General features: G+C 45.4%; 2 protein-coding genes across 2 annotated transcripts in view; one reads left to right on the top strand and one right to left on the bottom strand.

The window, feature by feature from the left end:
* LOC129688148 (O-acyltransferase like protein-like) overlaps positions 1-12,341 on the top strand; it is a 47,988-nt gene extending 35,647 nt beyond the window's left edge. The window contains exons 9-15 of the mRNA XM_055622910.1: positions 202-367; positions 2,142-2,221; positions 4,235-4,348; positions 7,291-7,423; positions 9,682-9,868; positions 11,702-11,844; positions 12,137-12,341. Coding sequence (XP_055478885.1) covers positions 202-367; positions 2,142-2,221; positions 4,235-4,348; positions 7,291-7,423; positions 9,682-9,868; positions 11,702-11,844; positions 12,137-12,262 — 949 coding nt within the window. The 3' untranslated portion in view covers positions 12,263-12,341. The remainder of the gene's footprint in view (positions 1-201; positions 368-2,141; positions 2,222-4,234; positions 4,349-7,290; positions 7,424-9,681; positions 9,869-11,701; positions 11,845-12,136) is intronic.
* Positions 12,342-20,466: 8,125 nt separating this feature from the next.
* LOC129688217 (60S ribosomal protein L39-like) lies at positions 20,467-20,622 on the bottom strand. The gene has a single exon (XM_055622996.1). It carries the CDS (start codon positions 20,620-20,622, stop codon positions 20,467-20,469), a length of 156 nt encoding a protein of 51 aa, XP_055478971.1.
* Positions 20,623-23,223: the final 2,601 nt, after the last annotated feature.

A 23,223-nucleotide genomic window follows, 5' to 3' on the forward strand; every position in this document is an offset into this window, starting at 1 on the left:
AGGATTATCTCGAGTTGAGCTCCCGTTTCAGTGGTAACATGAACAGCTTTCTCAGCCAACAGCAGTCCTTTTCCTCCGTGGCAGCCCATGGTGGGTAGCTCGGCAAGACTGTGGGCCCAGGTGGCTGCCCATCAGCATCACGGGTTTCTTAAAGCGTGGCGGCCCGGGGCTGTCGTCATCATCCCCATACCTCTCCATCAGGTTGCAGCTTCTCCACCTGTACTCGGTGTGCTTGCTGGTTGGACTCTTCTCGCTTGTTCCCTGGGGACCTGTCTGGGAAGTGCCGCAGTTCCACTGGGATAACTGCCGGCGAGCCTGGTGGACGAATCTGCTGCTGCTCAATAACTTCGTGTCTGTTCACAATGCCGTGAGTTCCCATGAGCTGTTTTGCAAGGGCGTATGGATAGACACGGGGTGTCTCAGTTACACCGTAGGGCCGGTTTCCCAAGGGCCAACCTAACTATATCTTCATGGGTTTGGAGGGGGGAGGCTGACACCAACTGATACAGGGATCAGCTTCTTATACAGCAAGAAAGGGGCACGGTGGTGCTAGTGAGCCGTGGGACTGTCTGGGTCTCAGGGCAGCGTCCCTGCTCCATCGTTGTTCCTGAACCAGTCCAGGTCACCACACCAGAAAAGGACAGTTTCCTTGCTTTCAGACAGGAAGTCTATGCATGAACTCTAAGTCAACTTCAAGCCAGACAGGATAGAGCTGGTTCAGAGCTACAAAATCTACGCCTACACAGTCCCCCAAATTTTTGTAATTGTTACAGTTTGCTTTTTATTGTGATAAACCACCACCACCAAAAACAACTTCAGAAGGAGTTTATTTAGCTTAGACATCCAGGACCACTGTTCACACATTACAGGAAACAGGGCAGGATCTCAAGGCAGGATCTGAAGTAAAAACCATAGCTTGCTCAGCGAGCATTCTCATATAGCCTTGCCCAGAGGCGGCCCCGCCCACAGTGTGGCTGGCTCCTCCCATATCAGTCATTAATCAAGAAAATGTTCCCATTGCCTATGGGCCGATATGATGGAAGCATTTTCTCAGATTAAGTTCCCTCTTCTGAGAAAATGCTGACTTGTCTCAAGCTGACAAAATAATAAAAAAAAAAAACAACAACAATAAAAAATAATAAAAATCCAACCAGGACAATAATGAACTTGGAGTGAAAGGAAATGAGGTAGCTATGACTCAGACGCGACAGTAATTCCTCCTATAGGCTGACATGTGTGGCGGGTCCCTAATTCTTGCCCTTAACCACCCACTTACGAGATGGCCAAAGCCCAGCAGCTTTGACGGGGCACCATTTGAAGATGAGGGCTTGTCTATGATAGTCCCAGGAGACAGGTGGAGCCATTTTCCTGGATACAGACCAGCTTGGGCCCTTATATCAAAAAATCAGGGACAAGGACAGGAGTCAGTTTCCTCTGAGTGGGAGCCCACCTTAGAGTTTTGGAAGCGCAGGTGCCATGGTCCTCAAGCTAGGCCGTTCATACTTTCTCCATGGCTAATGTATCTCTTTAACTGTGGACAAAGCTTCCCTCTCTATTGAGGAAGTTTGGGCTCTGTTGGGCCCTGGGACCCAAGTGACAGGAAATTTGTCTCTAGTTATCTCCTTACATGGGATAAAACATGTCAGCAATGGCCGGCTCCACTTACCACAAGCATGGAGAGTGGGTGGGCACTTGTGGCTTTGGCCAGGCACCCATGCTGGCTCTAGTGGGAACTCTGAGTGTGAGCCAAGCATTTGCCTTCAGAACACAATTTTCCCACCTCAAGTTGGGGGTGGGAACCAGGCAAGGGAAAGAACCTTGTTGGCCTCTTGGAAATCCAGCCAAACCTAAGGGCAGCTCCCTCCTGCATTCCTGAGTCATGACTCCAGTCAGTCCCTAAGGCTGTCCCAGGAGACAAGCTATAATGTGTGTGTGTGTGTGTGTGTGTGTGTGTGTGTGTGTGTGTGTTTTAAACAAACTAGGGAGAAAAATGTCTGAATCTCCCAGAGACCTGTCAGGCTTGGCCCAAAGGTGACTGAGTAATGAAGGATGTCGAGTTTCAGTTTCCTGTTCCCATGGAAACACTGAACAGCCCCAGTACCTGGAGGGGAGGAGTCAAATCCACTTCTCTTTTCCCCTAGTGCAACGGCTGGACTTGGTACCTCGCCAGCGACTTCCAGTTCCACCTCATGACGCCGCTGATCTTCTTCGTCCATGGAAAGTGGGTCTGAGAGGTTGTTTTTTCTTTCCATGAGTCCTTTGGCCTGGAGTTCCCAGATACGTTCCAGCTTTGTAGAAAGCAGCTCTTTAAAATTTAGGAAATTAACTTTCCAGAAACTACCCGCTCTCCACTGCCCTCCTCCACGCCTTCTTCGGCCACACGTGAATCAGTGCGCTTTCCCCAGATTTATCACCAGTGTGTCTGATTCCCAGTGCTCAGCATTTTCCATCCCAGCCGTTCACATAAACATGTCTGCATATTGACACAGCCCGCGTACCTGCCAGTTTCAGGATTTATATTTCATTTTTATGGTTGGGTATCTAGATGCTGCCCAATTTTTCACGATTATAAATGGCACTGTGTCGAACTGTTTTTGAGCACTCTGCTTTTCCTTGTAGCTGTTTCCATGGGGACATATTTCTGTGTGGAATTACCAGGTCAAAGGGTGGCAGTGATTCCTTAATGCTTGTTACGTGTCGGGAGATTGCTCCCTGGAAAGAGGGAAATAATTTACAGCTTAACAATGTGCCAGCGTACCTGCTGCCTCATAGCCTGTATTTATCACCTTAATTTTGCTAGTTTTGGAAACACTTTACAGTCTCAGTAATTCACAGGGAGATTTACAGTGTGCATTTTTAAAAAGAAATATATTATTCTTTACTGTTAAAATATGTGTTCAGTTTAGGAAACATTAGGATTAAGAGAAAGGAAAATATTCGCCCATCATTCATGGCAAACTGGGTTCACTGTGAAGGCTCTGGTGCATTCTTTCTGATCTTTTTAAGGACTAAAGCAAGAGGCTCCACACCTCTTAAAGAATAGTTTTGTGAACCCACATTTTACTCCATTATTTTACTAATTGTAACTATAATCGTAACGTCTATCTAACATTCAACTTCCTGAATGAATTGTAATTTACCGGTGCCCTCTCCCGTTGTTATATGCTTGGGTTGTTTCCAATTGTATGCTTTCATAAATGACTTCCCACAAATATTTTCATGGCAAACATTTGTCTCCAACTCCAGCGTTTCTTCAGATTGCAGTTCCTGAGGGAAATGAATGGGGTCAAAGGCCGTGGAAGTCTTGAGGCTCTTGAATAGCAATGTGAGACTACTTAAAAACCAAACCAAAACTGAGCCGAGCACATGAGTGTTCTGCATTTCTGTGCCACAGTAGATCTTCGCAGTCCCAATCCGTCCAATTTTGGTCTGAGTAACCAGACAGTGCCGCACTCAGCACCCGTGTCCTCAGACCTTTCCCTGGCCACAGCATCCTGCTCTGTGACCGCTGGTGTTTTTTTATGCACAGCCCCAGAGTATGCAGGGACTCACTGTGTGTAGCTGCATGTGGGAGAGCAGCTACCCCCTCAGACAGTTCTGGGGCATGTTACAGAAAGCCATAGAATGTTCTGGAAGAATTGAGCGCTGGCCACCTCAACAGCTTACCTTGCTTGTATTGGCTCTCCCTTCCTGCTCCCCTTCCCCACTCCCACATGAGCTCCCCCCCCCCCACATCCATACATTTCTGACTTAGGCTTATGCTGGCAAGGAGAGCTGAGTTCTCTTCCCTGCTCTGTTATCCTCCCTCCCTTCCCTGGAGTGGGTGGCTGTGTCAAATCGGTATTCCCTTCTGCCTTGAACAACTCACTTCTCTCCTAAATCAATCACCAATTATATCCATATAGTGCCCTGCAGACGACAGGCAGCCGTCCCAAGGATGGTCTCCTTTTGAGCCACAGTGTAAGCTTCTGGGCGGAGCAGGCAAGGGCCCTATTACTATCCCTGTCTAGAAGAGGAACCCAAATTCAAGGTCCTGTCCATGGTCTCACTGCTTGTCACTGGTCAAGATCAGGCTGTCCAGGAACTCCCGGCCCACTCAGCATTTCCTGCTCTGTTGAAGTCCCCACTTCCTCCCTTGAGGGCAAGGCCACAGGGCTACTGGGATTGTGGTGCCTCATTGATGCTGTGTTGAAGGCAGCTGAAAGGTGTTCCTTCTCTACCCTCTTTTCTGCAGAAGTAAACGTGTCCTTGCTCTCCTCGGGGCCCTGCTGTTCCTGGCATCTTTCACTGCCACTGCTCTGCTCACACTGGCTTATAAACTTCCGGTGGCATCTCCATCAGCAGCCAGGTAACATGCTCTAGCTTGGGCTTCTCTTTCCCTTGCCTGCTCTCACCAGGACTGGTATATCTCAGAGAGGTCTGCAGAATCCTCAGGCTGTTTGTCCCGTGACTCACGGAAACACTGGGTTAGACACCTTTGATATGGATGAAAGTTCCAAATTTCCCAACCTTTCAATTTGTGGGGTGGTGGTGGGGTGTCTTCTAAAGTGCATTCTGCTCAAGGAAATGTTTCTCAGAGGACAGGAGCACCCTCGTGTGGCTGAAATGGGGTTCTCCCTTAGTGTAGATACCAGATAGCTTGCTGGATGGAGAAACTGAACCCCTAAGGAAATTGGGGTTACCTCTTCAAGCAGTTAAGGGGTGGCATAGGTGTTATTTGGATCTAGGACCTAGCCCTCAAAGCTCTTTTGCCTCCACATCAAGCTACTTATGATCCTGATATATAGCTCAGTGTATTAAACAGGAGCTAGACTCTTCTCAGCGCAGACCTGCACAGGCGAAAGTCAGGTAAGCCAGCCGATTGCTAGATTCTTCCAGAAGTCACCCGGCTTCAACCTTTTACTTGCTGACTGCAGAACAGCCACCCTGGTCTCTCCCGGGCGTGTGCACCTGTTGCACCTGTTGCTCTCCTGGTCTAGAAGAATCTTCCGTTAGCATCTGAGATCTGCCAGGGTTCCCTTCAGCACTTCTTTCAAATGTGTGTGCAAATGTAACACTTTCCAAAGCAGCCTTAACTGACCTCTAATAAAGCCAGCCTGAGGGGCTCCGGGAAGAGAGCAAGGCAAGCACAGAGACCTGCGCGTGCACTCCAAAACTCTCATTCGGGGAGTGGGGGAAAGAGGCTGGGTGGTGGTGGTGCACGCCTTTAATCCCAGCACTTGAAAAGCAGAGGCAGGCGAACCTGTGAGTTCAAGGCCAGCCTGGTCTACAGAGTGAGTTCCAGGACAGCCAGGGCTACACAGAGAAACTGTGTCTCAAACAACAACAGCAAAAAAGCATCATGGTGGATGCTTGTAATCTCAGCACTGTGGAGGTGGCGACAGGTAGATCCTGGGGCTTGCTGGCCAGCCAGACTGAAAAAGGCCATCTCTTAAGCAAATAGCAACAACCAAAAGAGTCCACATGGCTCAGAGAGTAAAGCTGCTTGCTTTAAACCCGAGGACCTAAGTTTATCCCACATGATAGGAGGAGAGAGCTGATTCCTGCAAGTTGTTGACTGACCCCTGTATCTGCACTGTGGCAGGCACACGTGAGCACACACCAGAAAACAAATTAAATTAAAAAGGTGGATCTGAGGAACAGTGTCCGAGGCTGTTGTCTCCTGGTGTCTACATGCATGTAGATTCATACACCCACACCCACCCACCCACCCCCACACACATACACAGACACATACTATGGCTCATAACTATGCATAAGTGCTCAATTTGTATTTGTGGGTGAATTCACTGCAAGCCTCCTGGCTAGGAGAGCATGATGCCCTTTTTCATGCCATGTCATCTGCTTTTGTGGGTGTACTGGTGACAGAGGAGGCAGCCTCATGGTTCTTAACCCTAGAGGCTCATTAGAGTCCCTTGGGGAGTATTTATTTGTTGGATTTTTTGTTATTTATAATAGAGTTTATATATTTGCTATAAATATACATGACACACACACACACATATATGAACAGAGAGAGACACATACACAAGGAGAGAGACAGAGAGAGTCCATTCTTTAGCTCAGGCTAGCCTTAAATGCATTAAGCAATACAGGCTGGCCTTGAACTCACAGTCCTCTTGCCTCTGTCTCCTAACTGCAGGGATTAGAGGCATTTGCCACCACTGCAGCTTTTAGGTCCAACAGAGGCTTCCCATCCTAACTTGGACCAATTGAATTAGACTGCCTGGTGCTGGGACCCAGGGAAATGACTTAGATAAGAGCTCCTAGTCAGAGCGGAAGAACCAGCCACTAATCTTCGAACAACTTCCCCACCTCCGATAACCTCTCTGTGGGCATGGAGAAGCCTCAGCTGAATCTTCCAGCCTTGATGAGAAACAGCAAAAACTTCCCAGCAGGTGTTCTCAAGCTGCTCTCTTCTTGGAGTGCCAGGAAACATCCAAAACCCTCAGCCCTGCGCCCCATGTCCAGATTCTGATTCAGTGGGCCTGGGTGTCACCTGGACATCCTTGATGGCCACTCAAACTGGAGGGACACTGATCACTTGGAGGGTGTGAATGTCCACTGCCAGCTTCGTCCTCTTCAGTGTTCCTGGGGGAGGCATGAGTTTGGCCTCCTAATAAGTTCTCAGGTCTCCTGCTGTTGGTGTCCAGAGACATAGTTGGGTGTTCTAGTATTGGACAGTATTTTCTTCCTCTTCCTCTTTCTCTTTTTTCTTCCTCTTCCTATAGTATTTATTATGTAGTCTTAACTGAACTATGTACTACGTATTTTGATCATATTCACAACTCCTCCTCTTCTTCCTTTTTCTCCTCCTCCTTCCTCCCTTCCTTCTTTTGAGACAGGGTCTCTCTATGCAGCCCTGGCTATCCTGGGCTGGCTGGCCCAGAACTCACAAAGATCCACCTGCCTCTGCCTCCCAAGTGCTGGGATTAAAAGCATGCACCACCATGCCCTGGTTTTCAAATGACTCCGGCTCATTTGGAACTCCTCTTCTCTCAAATTCTTCTACTTTCCTGGAGGGAGTGGATCCATCACCATGAGTGAGTACTTAAAACAAATGAAGTCACCGTACATCCTTGAGATCTGGGTACAGAGCCCAAGGGAATTCAGCATTTAAACAAACCAGCTGTGACCCAAGGCTCTAGAGTCTAGGGCCAAGACCATCACTGTGTGTGGATCATCACTGAGAAATCTGGCTCTAGAGCTGCAGATTATCTCAGAGGACACTCCCCTTTCCTCACCCAGCTCAAAGCTGAGCTTCTGTCTTGCTTTCTTGTTGTTTTCCAGTGAAAATGAGACTGTGCTGTATTTCTCAGAGTATTACACCAAGCCTTACTGTCGGTGCGGCCCGTTCCTTGTGGGCCTCTTCCTGAGCATGTTCATGCATTCAGACTGCCCGACAAACATTCTCAAAACTACGGTATGTTGTCCCCTTGTCTCCATGTAAGGGCATAAGTCTGGCTGGCATTGGTGTGGCCTCTCTGGCCTGGCTCTTCCAAGCCAAGTGCAGGCAGAACCAGGCTGCTGGGTTCGTTGTGCTGCCTGTGTTGTGTGTCCATGCTAACGCATGAGGAGGACTCTTCTAGCTAGACTCCAGCTCTCCTTTCTCAGCCAAAGGACCAAGAATCCAATTGCACTATTGGGGCACAACTGTTGTCTCCAAGGCCTCCGCTAGGCCTGACCTTCAGTGGCCTCGGCTTTGTCATAGACGGTTTAGAGAAGAAGCCCTCCTCCTTGGCAAATCTGGTAGCACTCATGGCAACATTAAGAAATAGTATTTTCTGGGTGTGGTGGCACATATGTAATCCCAGCACTCAGGAGGACCAGAATGATTTCTGGCTCCAGCTTGGGGATACATAATGAGAACCTATTTTTAAAAATCACCCTAACAAACCAGCAAACAAACAAAAAGATTCACCAGGACAGGTGGATGTATGGAAGAGGGTAGATATCTTTTACACGTTGGTGTTGTAGCGCTCTGGAAATGTATTGTCCAGCTGTAGATTATAAGACAGTACCATCAAAGAGACCTTTGAGCTCAGCCCAGGTTACATGAGGCTCCAAGGAGAAAGGGGTATTAGCAGAGGGAAAAGGTAAGACAAAGAAGGAGCATTGGGGACCATATCAAGGGCCAGTGTCGGGGTCGGGGGCATGGAGTTAGGAGTGCAGACAGAGCTGGAGAAGCAACTCAGTTGGGAAGAATAAAGACTGTGGTTCCTACTAGAGGAAGCTGGACATTACAGGGACGAGATAGGGGGGATTCTGTGAGCAGACAGGCAGGCAAGGAGCGGGGGACAGCATGGGCTCAGCTGTGTTTCTTGACATTGCAGGCCTGTTGACACCAAAGAATTAGCAAAGGGCGAGGGGCTTAGACTGACTTAGTTCAAAGTAAAAGAGTGGGAAATCCATGACAGTCTCCTTTCCTTTCACAGCCCAGGTTAGGGCAAGTAGCTGAGTTTCAAGTGGGTCTCAGAGTCAAGATGGGAGACAGCTTCCTCAGCATAGTCATCATGACACCCTACCAGCTAGAGCACAGAGAAGCAAGAGCGCCTTGGGAGATAGATCTGGGTCTGAAGAGATCAAGAGATGTGGCGTAAGATGCAGGACTTAAAACCAGCCAGGATTTACCTCACATCTGTTCTTCGAGCTGGAGATTGTTTTCTCTTCCCATGGTGTCTCTTCCATTCCATGGAGGCATCTTCTTTGATTAAAGGACAGAGTAGGACATCAGGAATGGAGGGAATGTTGGAAGGAAAAGTTTGCTTCTAACTGGTTTTGAACTGATTATATATTTGGGAGAAATTGCTAAAAACAAAACAAAACAACAACAACAAAAAACAAACAAACAAACTGTGAGCAGTCTTGGATGTCCTTTCACCAACTTTGCCTAAGGTGCTGACTGTGCTGGGGAACCATGGCATATTATCATCCCCAGGAACTGACATCTCAGCCGTGGACCTGAGACTGCCCGTTTCTCTCTCTCTCTCTCTCTCTCTCTCTCTCTCTCTCTCTGTGTGTGTGTGTGTGTGTAGTTCTGGGAATTGCTGTGCTTGGTAGAGATTTGTACATGTCACCACAATCAAGGGGCAGGGCTCTTCTGTCACCACAAACCCTTAATCCCTCACCTCCATTCCTCCCTGCTTTTCTCTGAATGGACCGAGGCTTATTGAAAAGTAAATGTGTAAGAGTAGCAGGGCAACCATCAGGGATAGGAAGGTGTCCCGAGGGAGGGGAGATGGTTATGTGGGGACTAGTAGGAGCTAATATGATCTAAGCACACTGTGGATGTGCACGGAAGCATCATAATGATCGAATGACAGTTGAACATGCAGAGTCAACATGCCTTTTAAGACGTTTTTATTTTTGTACAGTTACTTTTTGACTTTTGAGGTAGTAGGGTCTCTCTATGTAACCCAGCTGGCCTCGAACTCATAGTTCTCCTGCCTGAGTCTCCCGAGCAATGGGATGATAGGCACATGCTACTCATCCAGATCATTGAATCCCCTTATAGTTCACAGACATCCTTTACCCCTAAGCTGAAATTTTATTTTAGTCAAGTCGGTAGTGATCGAGTTTTACACACTGAGATCTGAAATGACAGAAACGGCACCAAAGAAGTGAGCGTGTGCAATAGGGTGCAGTGATCTGTGAGCTGTGGATGCCTCTTGTTCCCCTCAGCTGCAGGCCATGCTGGGCTGGACTTTCTCCCTTCTGAGCCTGCTTGTAGTCGTCGCCCTGGCATATATGATGGATGATACCTCTCCGACTTCTTCTGTGCCTGCTGCCATCTACCAGGCCCTCCATCGGACCCTGTGGGCCACGGCTGTGGGCTGGGTCATCTTTGCCTGTCAGGAAGGCTATGGAGGTAGGAGGGGCCGCTGCCTCCGCTTGTGAGCTCACACCTTACTCCAGAGGGTGACAAAGTTAAAATACAAGGGTGTACACCAGAGGTAGGGATGGATATTCGATACCAACCCGGGAAGCGTAGTTTGTCTATATCTTTGGGATAAATAACTCCCATAGATTATTTTCAGTTTTTATGTTGGTTTATGTACTAAGGTAGGTCCTGAAGGCCAAGGTTTGGGTCTCCCCAGAAAAGCTAGTTTGGCTAGTTTGGAGGCTGGACAAGAACTCTGACAGTGAGAAAATGATGCAATGTGGTAACAGAGGACAAGGCTCTGGTCACACCTACCCCGGACCCCACTTTCTATCAGGGGAGGAGGCTAAAGAGTCACTTAGACCTCTTCCGTAACCAAGGAGAATATTTTCATGCTGTTGGCTTTTGATGGACAGAGGGCCAAGCAGATGAACGGCATGCATAGAAAGAAAGGAACTTTCCCTTGATTATAGGTATGTTCAAGAATTGTGACATTTCTTCCCCTTTCTCTATTTGGCCTGAGGTAGGAATGAGGTAAAGAGGTACGACCAAACACCACTCAGGCACTACTCAGAAAAAAAAAAAAAATCTGTTTACAAACCTCTCTGAATCCTTAAAGCCATGGAAGAGGGCCATGGAGGAAGTAAGACAGCTGTGCGCTCCAGGGACCTCATTGGATGAGTTTAGATTTAGGCTGTGGATGAGAGCTGCTCAGCCGCAGCCAATGTGGTGGGAATGCAAGGCTTGAAGAGAAAACAGGTGTCTCAATCACCCTTGCTGATTGAACACATGTATCCCAGGCCTCCTGGAAACAGTCACCAAAGGGACCCCAGGTGTTATCAGTGGTTGGGGGCCAGGCTAAATGTTTACATGTTTGTTCACTTAATTGCATAGGTGTTTGGATATTTGTTTTGTGCCATACAATGGTCTATATATTTAGGATCCAGTAATAGATAAGGGTGAAGTCTTCCCTTGCAAGGCATTGTAATAGAATACTGGCAGGGAAAAGGCTGGGAGATGCCAAGAGACAGAATAGAGGCCTAAAGGGACTGGAGAGATGACACAGCAGTTAAGTGTATTTGTTGTTGAAGTACCTGAGTTTGGTCCTAACATCCATGCTTGGTAGCTCTCAACCACCTTTAGCTTCTGGGGATCCAATACCTTCTTTTGGCCTCCAAGGGACCCATACACACACACACACACACACACACACTTTTAAAAAGAGAAAACCTGCAATGTGGCAGGTAATACCAGAGACCAGAGACTAGTCGACACTAGTTTCTCTTTTTTGGCACTAGTTTTTCAAACTCTACTTTATTTGGGGGTTCCTTAAAGCCTATACCTCCCTTCTAATCCTCCAACCCCAGGTAGGGAAAAAGAAGATCAGAAGGGAAAGGGGATGTAGACCGCTTTACTTCCTTTGGCTGGGTAGGGTTGTCGGGTTCTTTTTAGGGCAATACCAATCTCAGTCATTGGGATATCCAGCAGTCCAGGAAACCAGCAAACCACCAACAAACCAGCAAATCAATGCACCAACTCGGCCTCCATCGACCCCCTCCAGCTACCGCCCCTTCTCCCTCTAGGCTCTTGTATTTATACCCTTTAAAGTCCTCAGAACTCAAATAACTCTGGCCAGCAAAGATCACACCCCTGCACAAGGCAATTCTCAGCTGTGGAACAAACCGAAGGACAAACTAAAGTCCCACACTTGGGATTAAAACAAAACCACGTTAATGTAACGTAAGTGAGTTTTTAAGGGAATGAAAACTCCCATTACAAGGCAGGCTTGTGACTCTGTGACTCTGTACTACTTCCCCCCAGGCCTGGTGAAGCGTGTGCTTTCTTGGGGCATCTGGAGTCTCCCAGCTAGCATCAGCTATGCTTGCTACCTCGTACATCCCATTGTGATCATTCTCTACAACGGACTGCAGGAGACCCTCATTCACTACACCGACACCAACATGGTGAGCGAGCGCCTGGCCCGTGGTGCTGTCTTGCTACCACTTCTTGCCTGGAGGAGCATCGCAAACACCTGGCTCTCTTAGAAGCTGGCTCTGTGTCATTCTTTTCTAGAGTTTCTCTGCTCTCTGGTTTAGCTGAAGGAGAGGGGGTGGGGCTTTAGCCCAGGGTAAACTCTTGAGGTTTGGGACCATTTATTCTCTGCTCTGCTTCGTGGCATTGGGGCAGCAGATTCTCAGATCCAAACATGGGTGGGACCGTGGAGTAAGCTGTCCACTGCGCCTTCTTTGTCCACAGTTCTATCTCTTCTCTGGACACTGTGTGCTGACCTTCTTCTGTGGGCTGGCACTGACGCTGTTCATCGAGCGGCCTTGGCAGGAACTGAAGTGGGGCCTGTGGGGACCAGTGCCTGATGGGCCATAAGCAATCCGACTGAAACCCAAGAGAACCATGGGCCCGCTGGTGGTGGCAAACAGAGGAAGGGCCTCCTTTGGCATGTGGTGAATACTTGTGGTCCTTAAAAGGAATCTGACTTTGTAAACATTTACTGTGTACAGATAATCTGAGTTCACCATAAAAAGCAACTCTATGATGAGTTTTTTGTACTTGTACAACAGTCTCTGTCTGTCTCTGTCTCTCTCTGCTTGGATTTGATTTTCTGTATTGGTGACCATAGTGTTAAAGTACAAAAGAGAGGCCAGGCCCCAAAGCATTAAAAAGGAAGCAGCTGTCATAGTCTTCCTCCTACACAACCTTAGCTTTGCGTGGTTTGAAAACATAAGCAAAATGTATATAAGCTGAACTATGTATGCATTTGCTTATTGCAGAAAAACAAAACTTAAACTCAACCAATCAGAAGTAGCCCCCAAAAACCCCTTACATAACCAGGGACTCTCCAATGGGAAGAGACCAAATAAACATCTGTGGAACTGTTTAAACATTGGCTTGGCATCCTCATGGGTTAGTTCTTGGTGGCCTCCCTGATGACCTAGTTTTCATGTGAAGTGCTTGGGCCACACTGGTGTTGGAGCTGCCCAGGTGCGTGTTCAAATATGCTCTAAAACTTGGTTGTGCCTCAGTTTACATTTTAGCATTAGCCAATTACCTGATGTAAATGAGTCTTGAGTAATTGAGTCATCTGAGTCTTGAAGCTCAAATGGTTTATAATGCTGTTAGTCTCACCAGAGTCGCTCACATAGCTTCCTATCACATGGTTGTCCACGTGTTGTTATGACACCTGGTAGATTTAAAATGTTACCTTGGGTCCTCAGGGAGCTGTGGCCCACTAGTATTCCTTATTCATGAGGCTTCATCAACACAGGCTTTTAGAAGTCATTTTTCCAAAAACATGGTTCCTGTTATGAGTTGAACTTTGTCCATTTCCCTAACAGACCTGTTGAAGTTCCAGTCAGAATGTTGTCTTTTTTGAGAGATTTCCAGGGTCACTGAGGCAAGAGGCCTCAATTTAATGACCAGTGTCTTCATAAAAAAAGATGCAGACGGAGGGAAGATGACCCACCATCTTCCATCTCAGGAAAGACCAAACACTTCTGAACATAAGCACCAGAAGCAGTGAGGAAGCCTGATTTAGAGCTCTAGAGAAGTGTAATCACACGCACGCACGCACGTGATGGATATTCGGCTAGCAGTGTGAGACAGACAGACATTTCTGTTGTTTTAAGCCACTTAGCTGTAGTATTTTGTTACAGGGTCCCTAGGAAGCTATAGTGCCCCTCTTCATCTATAGAGGATACGTTTCAGGAGTCCCCCAGTGGATGATTGAAGCTGCAGACTATCAACCCCTGTATGTTCTGTTTTTCTGTATTCATATACACCTACTGTAAAGTATAATTTGTAAATTAGATGAAGGAAGAAGCATACAATAACTAATTACAATATACCACAATCTAGTAACTGTATAACTTTATAAGCAGTAACGTTGCAATGAGTGTTTTGTGACTGTGGCTCCTCTCCTAAAGAGAGCTCTTTGTACTGTCTTTTTGGCTATCAAAATCACCAACACCGCTACTCTTGAGCTTTGGGGCTGTTATTAATTACACTTAGGGTTACCTAAACACAAACTCTGAGATGTCAATTTGTGACAGTTGTACCAAGGAGCGAGTCACCTTTGGGGAGGATGTGGGTAGAGACTTTATCACACAACTCAGCTTAGGAAAACCAGGAATTGTTTCTGAGAGCTTCTTCTTAACATGGTCAGGCGGTGGATCACTGTGAGCAGCTGAGTGCTTGCAAAACAAAACACCAGGGGAAGGCAGACTGTGGGCATACAAGCCCCAGGAAAAACCAGTCGAGAACGAAGGAGACTTTGTGAATGGCTTCTGTCCCATCTGCCTCAGTTCTAGCAAAGAGGCCCAGGTACAGGGCGATACTTGCAAGGCTAAACAGAGAATCTGGGTCCCAAGGATCCCATCTTGGAGTATTTTCCTAGTGTGTGCACAGCATTAACTGATGTCTAACATTGTTTCTCATGCAGCTGCCTTTGTTTAGTTAATAATGGAAATATGAACTGAGAGTGAGGGGAGGAGCAAGGCAGTACAGTGCTCCTCCATGTCAGTTTCTCTCTCCGGGTTCCTGTCAGCTCTGCCCTGACCCCCCCCCCCCCCCCGCCCCCCAGGGATGGAGTATGACCTGAGGGAATTGTAAGCTGAAATAAACCCTTTCCTCCCTTAAAAAACAAGCAAGACAGAAAGAGCCCAAGAGTGATGGGGCCACAAGGGGCTCCCATCTAGGCACGTTCTCCCCGCTGTCTAGCAGATGTGAAGGGAAAACCGTAGCCAGGTGGGAGGGCTGAGAACACCAAATCCTCCCATGGGACACAAGGTAGCTCACCTTGGCCTTTTCCGGACAGTGTGGGAACAAAGCACGACTTCCTGAGGCCCGTTCCCTCCTGTTGGCAGAATCTGGCCTGCACCAGGGAGAAGTCCAGCTTCATCTGGGCATTTCAAGCTCCCCAGTGATACAGCCAGCAAATTGGCTTTCAGGCCACTCTGGCCTTCAGCAAGTTCCTCGAGTGCCCCCTGGTGGCTTTGTGGGCATCCAAACCCTCGAGCCTTATCTTTTTAAATATATATATTGGGGGGGGGGGGCAGGGGCGGGGAGAGTCCTCTCAGCAACTTCTCTCATGTCCCTTCTTTCCTAAATGTATCAAGCTGACAATAAAAACTAACTAGCATGGTGTATTTAGTAAAGTCACGCTTTTTGCTTACTCAGATGTAGATTTATAGGCTCTCAGGCATGGAGATAGAAGAGATATGAATGACCACTGCTCTCCCTCTGTTTTTACTTTTCTATTGCTGTGAAAAGACACCACGACCAAGGCAACTTATAAGAGAGATTGTTTAACTGTGTTTAACTGGACTGATGGTATTGGAGGTTTAGAGTCCCTGATGGCAAAAGGGTTCATGGGAACCCTGTTGACGAATAACTTGATTGACTATAACCCATTTCCCAGTACTGGAAGCTTCATTTGGTGACAGCAGATGTCCAGATGGAGCGCTTTGTCCCCCATTATTTGGCTACTTCAATTAGATTGCCTTTATATATATACATACATATATATATATATATATATATATATATATATATATATATAGGAGGCTTCTACTGTATTAGGTGCCCATACCCCTCCTCAAATGGCCCTTAAAATTAGATGTCTTTCCTCGTATTCCCTCCCTAGTCTCCCTTTTTTTCTCCCCCTCCCCATTTGATCCTCCCATTTCAGTCTTTCACCCATAATTATCCTATTTTCCTTTCCTAGGGAGATCTATCTTTCCCTTCTAGCCCCTTACTCTATCGCTGACTTAACAACTAATATTCACATACAAATAAATACATACCATATTCGTATTTCTAGGTCCAGGGTACCTCATTTAGGATGATTTTTTTTTCCTAGTCCACCCGTTTACTGGCGAATTTCATCTTTTTTTTTTTTTTTTTTTTTTTTTTAAACAGCTGAATAATATCCTATTGTGTAACTGGACCACATTTATCTGTTAACGGAGTCTAGAATGTTTCCAGTTTCTGGCTACTATGAATAAAGCAGCAATGAACATGGTTGAGCAAGCGTCTCGGTGGAGTCCTTTAGTATACATGCCCAAGAGCAGTGCGGCGGGATCGTGAGGCAGATTGTTTCCCATCTTCCTGGGGAACTGCCACACTGATTTCCATAGCGGCTGTACAAGTTTGCACTCCCGCCACCCATGGATGACTGTACCCTTACTGCACAGCCTCGCCGGCATGCGTTGTCACTTGTGCTTTTGGTCTTGGCCATTCTGACGGGCGTGGGAGTTGCATTTCCCTGAAAACAAAGGATGCTGGACATTTCCTTAAGCTTTCCTCAGCCGTTTGAGTTTCCTATGCTGGAAATTCTCTGTTTAGATCTGCACTCCATTTTAAACTGAGTTGTTTTCTTGATATCTAGTTTTTTTGAGTTCTTTATATATTTTGGATATTAACCCTCTGTTGGATGTGTTGTTGGTAAACCTTCTTCTTCCATTCTGTTTTTTTCCCCCCTGTGTGTTTCTGATTTCTTTATAAAAAACAAAAACAAAGCAACTCAGTGTCCATAGGTGTGTGGATTTAAGTCTAGGTCTTCAGTTTGAGTCCACTGATTACTGTGTCTGTCTGTGTGGCAATACGATGCTGTTTTTATCACCATAGCTCTGTGGGACACTCCAAATTGGAGATGCTTATGTCTCATCATAAGACTTTTATCATTCATGTTTCTTTCAGCTATATTGGGTATTTTGCTTTTTCATATAAAGCTGAAATTTGTCCTTTCAAGATCCTGAAGAATTGTGTTGGAATTTTGATGGGGATCATCTTGAATCTGTAGATTGTTTTTCATATGTTGACCATTTTTCATGATAGTAATTCTATCCATCAATCCATGAGCACAGGAGACCTTTCCATGTTCTGATACCTTCTTCCATGTCTTAAAGTTTGTATCACATGAGTTTCCTCATTTGATTGGTAAGAGTTACCACAATATATTTTGTATTATTTGGGGGTTGTTGTGAAAGGTATCATTTCCCTGATTTCTGTCTCAGTCTGTTTGTCATTTGTATATGGGAAGTTTTTTTTGTGTACTAATTTTTAACTTGCTACTTTGCTCAAAGGGTGTATCAGCTTCTTAGCAGAGTTTTTAGGTTTTTATGTATACAATCATATGATCTGCAAAGAAAGATTCCACTTTATATCTCCTTGGTCTTCACCTGTCATTGCTCTAGCTGGAACTTCAACTACTATATTAATAGGTGCGGAGAGAGTGTACAACCTTGTCTTGATCCTGATTTTAGTGGAATTTCTTTGTGTTCCTCTCCATTTAAGTTGATGTTGGACATGGGTTTGCTGTAAGCTGCCATAATTATATTGAGGGTTATATTGAGGGTTGTCCCTTGTATCCATAATCTCTCTAGGACTTTCATCATAAAAGATGATGGATTTTGTCAAAGATCTTTTCTGCATTTAGTGAGATGATCATGTGGTTTTTGTCTTTCAGTCTGTTTATGTGGTTAATAATGTTTATTTGTGGATGTATGTTGAACTATTCCTGAATGTCTGGAATGAAGCCTACTTGATCACGGTGGATGATCTTTTTTGATGTGTACTTGGATTTTGTGTGCAAGTTTCTTATTGAATATTTTTGCACCTATGTTCATAAGGGAAATTGGTTTACAATTGTCTTTCTTTGTTGGGTCGTTAGGTGATTTGGGTATCAGGGTAAATGTGGCTCCATAAAATGAATTGGGTAATGTTACTTCTGTTTCTATTTTGTGGAATAATTTGAGAAATAATTGTCATTAACTCTTCTTTGAAAGTCTGGTAGAATTCTGGTGTAATAGCATTTGTCCCTGAGTGTTTATTTGTTGTTTATTTGGTTGGTAGACTTTTAACTACTGCTTGTATTTCATTAGAGGTCTTTTGAAATTGCTTATTTGATCTTGATTTAACTTTGATAGGTTGCATGTATTGAGAAAATTATCCATTTCTTTTAGTTTTTTCAATTTGTTGTCATACAGGTTTCTAAAGCATATTCTTAAGATTCTCTATATTTTCTTGGTATCTGTAATCTTACTTTTCATTTCTAATTTTGTTAATTTGGATATTATTTCTCTACCATTTAGTTAATTTAAATAAGAGTTTGTCAATTTTAATCATTTTCTCAAAGAATCAACTCTCTTTGTTTCATTAATTCTTTGTATTTTGTTTTTGTTTTTTGTTTGTTTGTTTGTTTTTATTGATTTCAGTCCTGAGTTTGATTATTTCTTTTGGGTGTGATTTCTTCTTTTCATTCTAGAGCTTTTAGGTGTGTACTTAAGTTGCTAGTATGAAATCTTCCTATTTATTTATTTATTTACTTACTTACTTATTTATTTATTTAAATATTTAGGCACTTAGTGCTATGAACTTGCCTCAGAACCACGTTCATTGTGTCCCATAAGTTTGGATACATTGTCTTTTCATTTTTTTTGTTCAATTTTACAAAGCCTTAACTTTCTTAATTTCAGTCTTGACCCATTTTTCTTTCATTAACGAGGTGTTTATAGTTTCCATGCGTTTTAAGCTTTCTGTCGTTGACATCTAGCTTTAACCTGGTACTCAGACAGGATGCAAGGTGTTAATTCAATTTTCTTTTGCCTGTTGAGACTTTCTTTGTGCTGCAGTATGTGGTTAATTTTGGAGAAAGTTCCACGTGGGCTGACTATTGGGGATAGTGGGGTGTTGAAGTCACTCACTGTCACAGTGCGAGGGCTGATACGTGGTTTTAGTTGTCCTAGTCATTCATTTATGAAAGTAGGTGCCCTTGTGTTCTTTAGCAGCGTGGGAAACGTCCTAAGCACAGGATGTAGCTAGTAGAAATGCCAGGGTGCCCAGGCTGGGAGATTTGCACTGAGGCGTGATGTTGGCAGTCTCTGTGCTCACCAGATCAGGAACACTCAGTTCGAAGCCTTGCAGAAAGAGGACTTGGCAGTGCCTGTGGAGCTATCAACACTGAGAAAGCACCACTGGCCCATCCTGTGCTGAACTCAATAGATATCCCCCAGCCAAGCATAAGCAGTCTATGAGGAGACACCCGAGTATGCCAAACATTTTAATATCTGTCCTACTCATGACAGGAGGAAGAGAATGAGCTGGCAGGGCCTTATAATTAGACCCCATTTCCATGACGACGAACTCACTATGCTCTGTCATGTGTTATTCCAAAGGCACGCTTTATTTCCTGGTCCCAAGCAAACTGTCAGTTGCCTTCCGTGTTCACTAAAAAAATTCATGCTGTATTTATAGCTAGAGATTAAGTATGCCTTTGTTTCCTGTTAAAATACAGCCCTTGATAAGATAGGGGCAAGCCTACTATTGCTGGGGGCTGAGGTATCACCAAAAGGGCTTTGAGGAACCAGGTTCCCAGGAGGGACACCTAGCAGACTGCAGGTTGTGCTAGGACTTACACAGCCATACTTTTTTTTCTTAATGTCTCATGGAATTCCCTGAGTAGGTGTGTTTCTGGACTGCTGGGCTCTGAGTCAGTGATCCCTTTTGCTGTAGCTCACGTCTGACCTCCCCAACCCCCAATTTGGGGGGTCACAACCAGTCTTTGAAGCTGCCAGGTATCCTTGCTAGATATTTCTCCCAGAGAGACTTCACCCAGGAACACGAGGCACCGGTTCTCTGGAACCTTTCATTTGTTCTCGGACACAGGCGCTTGCTCATTCGCTCCTTCAATTTCATGCGCCCACAGATATTTACTTAGTCCTATTGTGGGCCAGGTGCTGTGCTAAGCTGTGTGGGTGTCACAGGAAAAACGTGAAATTTCTGCTTTCTCTGACCTTTTCTCTGGGTGGGGATTATCCTTTTTTTTTTTTTTTAACCTCTTTCTTTTTTTTTTGAGACACAGTTTCTCTGTGTGGCCTTGGCTGTCCTCGCTCTGTAAACCAGGCTGGCTTTGAACTCACATCTATCTGCCTGAGTGCTGGGATTAGAGGCAGGCACCAGCACCTCCTGGTTCAGATTGTCCTTTCTCATTCTTTCTTTGACCTATTCCCTGGGTGGAGATTATAGCAACCACACGGAAAACACCTACTTATATCCTCGGGCAGAGCTATGGCTGTATGAGCCTAATTGGCAGAGCAGAAATAGAATTTCTGAGGAACCAGACTTTAGTTGGTTCCAAAACGAACAAGACAAAGATGGGAATACTCAGGGTTAAGCACACATCAGCAGGACCAGTAAGAAGCGATGTTGGTGACACAGGGACCCAGGACAGATGGGGATACCAAAGGCAGTGCCTATCTAAGTGGCAGTAGAAAAGCAAGAAAGGGGTGGGGTGGGGCAGGGTAGGGAGGTTGGAAATTGGGTTTGCACTGGGGACTTCCTTTTTCTTCTCTTTTCCCTTCCTTCCTTCCTTCCTTCCTTCCTTCCTTCCTTCCTTCCTTCCTTCCTTCCTTCCTTTTTTCCTTCAAAGGTTCTATATTTTATTATGGGACAAACCCCATCTCCAATTTAGACATGACCAAGTCTCCAGGTTAAAAATGTCAAACTCCATCTGGTAGGATCCATGGATGATAATGGTTCAGTATAAACCTTCAATGTTGCCGTTGTGTGAATCCTTAGAGACCCAGCTTTGTTCTTCTCCAGTGTCTTCTCTTGGAGTTGTACCTGATTTTGTTACCAGTTTCCATCCGAATCCATTGAGGAATAGGACGATCTTGCTTTTGTTTCTTGGCCAGGAATCCCTTGGTCCAGAAAGTCTTGTGAGAAAACATGGTGAGAAGCCAAGTCAGGTACACAGCGCACGATGGCAGAGGGAAGAGCGGGAATTCCTTTTTCATAGGCTTTGCCTTCCCAGCTCAAGAACTGTGTCTCCCTTTGGGATCTCTGTAGGTCTTAACCTATGCTCTCTGAGGAATGCATCTACAAAGACACGATCTGCAGCATCTGCCCCCACAGCTGTGGCTGGCCTTCTTCATGACTTCTAGACCAGTGTCTGGTCTCACGAGCAGACACTCCTGTTAGAGTAGAGCTGGCTTGGTTCGTGGTTGGGAAGAGTCCTCGTATGAATGGTGGGGTGTGCTCAGTTGACACCTGCCTCAGGATTGTTTAGAGCTCAAAGAAGTCTGAAGTTTCTCCTCATAGATAAGCACATTACCAGTACCGAGGAGAGATTGCTCTGTGCGATATCAAAGGGAAAGAGGCAGTCCTGAGATTGGAAACCTGAATGAGGAGAGCAGATGATGGAGAGCAGGTTGGTGTGGCTTGAGGAACGAGACAGGAAGAGAGACAGAGAGGGAAGAATAATCACCGAAGCCCTTGCTTTGTGCCTGAAACCTGGTTGCCACAGAATTGTGACAGAAAGACAGAACTTACTTGGGGAAGTACCCGACTCCTACGCCTTGTCAGGCCCATGTGTGCAAACTGAAATTTCACAGTAAACTCCAATCCTGTGGCTCTTCTGCATCAGAAGGTTCCAAAGTATTTGTTCTCGGGCTTGTGAAAGTCCGTCTTTTAAAATTCTGAGGTTATAGCCCTTGATGTTTACTACATTAGAAATTGAGATGCAAAGGTTTAAAATATTTATAAATTCATCTAAGTATAGTTATAAAAATATAATGCTAACATTTAAATTTTTTTATTTATTTTTATTTTGTATGTATGGGTGTATGTCCTGCATGTATGTCTATGTACCCATGTGAGCAGTGCCTGAAGAGATCAAAAGAGGGTGTCATTCCATACCCTGGGACTGGAATGACAGACGGTTGTGAGTTGCCATGTGGGTGCTTGGAACTGTACCCAGGTCATTTGGAAGAGTAACCAGTGCTCTTAACCACTGAGCCATTTCTCTAGCTCCACATGCTAACATTTTTGTAAACAAAACAAAACAAAAACCTTCTATTTTCATAAAAACTGGAACTACAGTTTTGAGCTGCCACGGGTTCTGGGGATTGAACCTGGGCCCAATGCTCTTAATGCTGAGCCATCTCTCCAGCCCCCACAGACACATGCATTTTGATTCCCAACTCTTCCCAGATCCTCCCCACCTCTCTCCCCACCCAACTTCATGTTGTCCCTCTCTCCACCCAAACCACTCAAACCACCCCAAACAAACAAACAAACAAACAAACAGTGAAAGTAAAAACAAACAAAAAAAGCAGCAAGACAAAAAAGTCCAACGCAAAACAAAACAAAATGAAAACTCCACAAACATAGGATTGAGTTTATTTTGTGTTGGCCAGCTACTGGACATGGGGCCTGTCCTGGAGTATGGTTGATATGCTCAGTGACACTCCATTAGTGAAAACTGATTTTCTCTTGGAAATCAGGTATCCATTGCAAACAGCTTCTTGTTTCTGGTGGGACCCTGCGCTCAGCTCTCTCTCTCCATGATAGAACCCCATCTGGCTTACACCTGTGCAGGTCTCCTGCATGCTGCCACTCTTTCTGTGAGTTCTTACTCACATCAGTGTGTAGCCTTTTTTATCTGTTTTAATAGAGTTTCTCACCGACCATGTCGAGTGCCACTTGTTGGGGCTGTTTTTTTTTTTAACCTGTAGGTGCCAGTTTTTAAACTCTCTTTGGGGGTTCCTAAAGCTGTGACCTCCCTTCCAACGCCCCAACCATAGGTAGGAGAGAAAGAAGGTTCATCTTGTTCTCTTTGGGGCAACATCAGTGTCAGTCGTCAGGATATCCGGCTGTCCAGGTAGCCAGCAAACCAGCAAATGCAGCAAGCAGTCTTCTTTTCTCCGGGCATCATTGAAGCGTTCTCTCCATCCTCTTCCTCGGGATAGCTCCTCTATCCCTGGCGCCTTACTAGGTTCCCAACCTCTTTAACATTCACATATAAGAGAAAACATCCAAAATTTGTCTTTTTCGGTCCGGGTTACCTCGCTCAGGATGGCTGTTTCTAGTTCCATCCGTTTATCTGCAAACCTTATAGCTTCATTTTCAGAACAGCTGACTAATATTCTATTGTGTAAATGTACCACATTTTCCTTGTTTATTCATTGGTTGATGGACGTCAAGGGTGTTCCCAATTTCCAGCTATTTTGAGTAGAGCAGAAATGGCCATGGATGAACAAGTGTCTCAGTAGTAAGATATAGAATCTCCAGGTGATATGCCCAAGAGTGTTCTTGATATAGCTGGCTCTTGAGGAAAACAAATTCTTAGCTTCCTGAGACACTACCACACTGATTTCCATAGTGGCGGTACAGGCTTGTAACCCCTGCCCCCCATAAATTAGTCTTCCCACCTCTATTTTCAAAACAAGAAGTACTAGAGAGAAATGACTATGGTCCTCTTTAATATCAGTTTAATGGAAGGAATATCTTAAACCTGCTGCTACTTTCCCTCTGTTGCAATATCACACGTA

The sequence above is a fragment of the Psammomys obesus genome, unplaced genomic scaffold, assembly GCF_907164565.1.
Source record: "Psammomys obesus unplaced genomic scaffold, mPsaObe1.curated_primary_1811, whole genome shotgun sequence".
In the NCBI taxonomy this organism is placed as follows: Eukaryota; Metazoa; Chordata; class Mammalia; order Rodentia; family Muridae; genus Psammomys; species Psammomys obesus.

Excerpts from the sequence above, each read along its gene's own strand:
- LOC129688217 (XM_055622996.1), bottom strand. The coding sequence starts at position 20,622 with ATGTTTTCTCACAAGACTTTCTGGACCAAGGGATTCCTGGCCAAGAAA.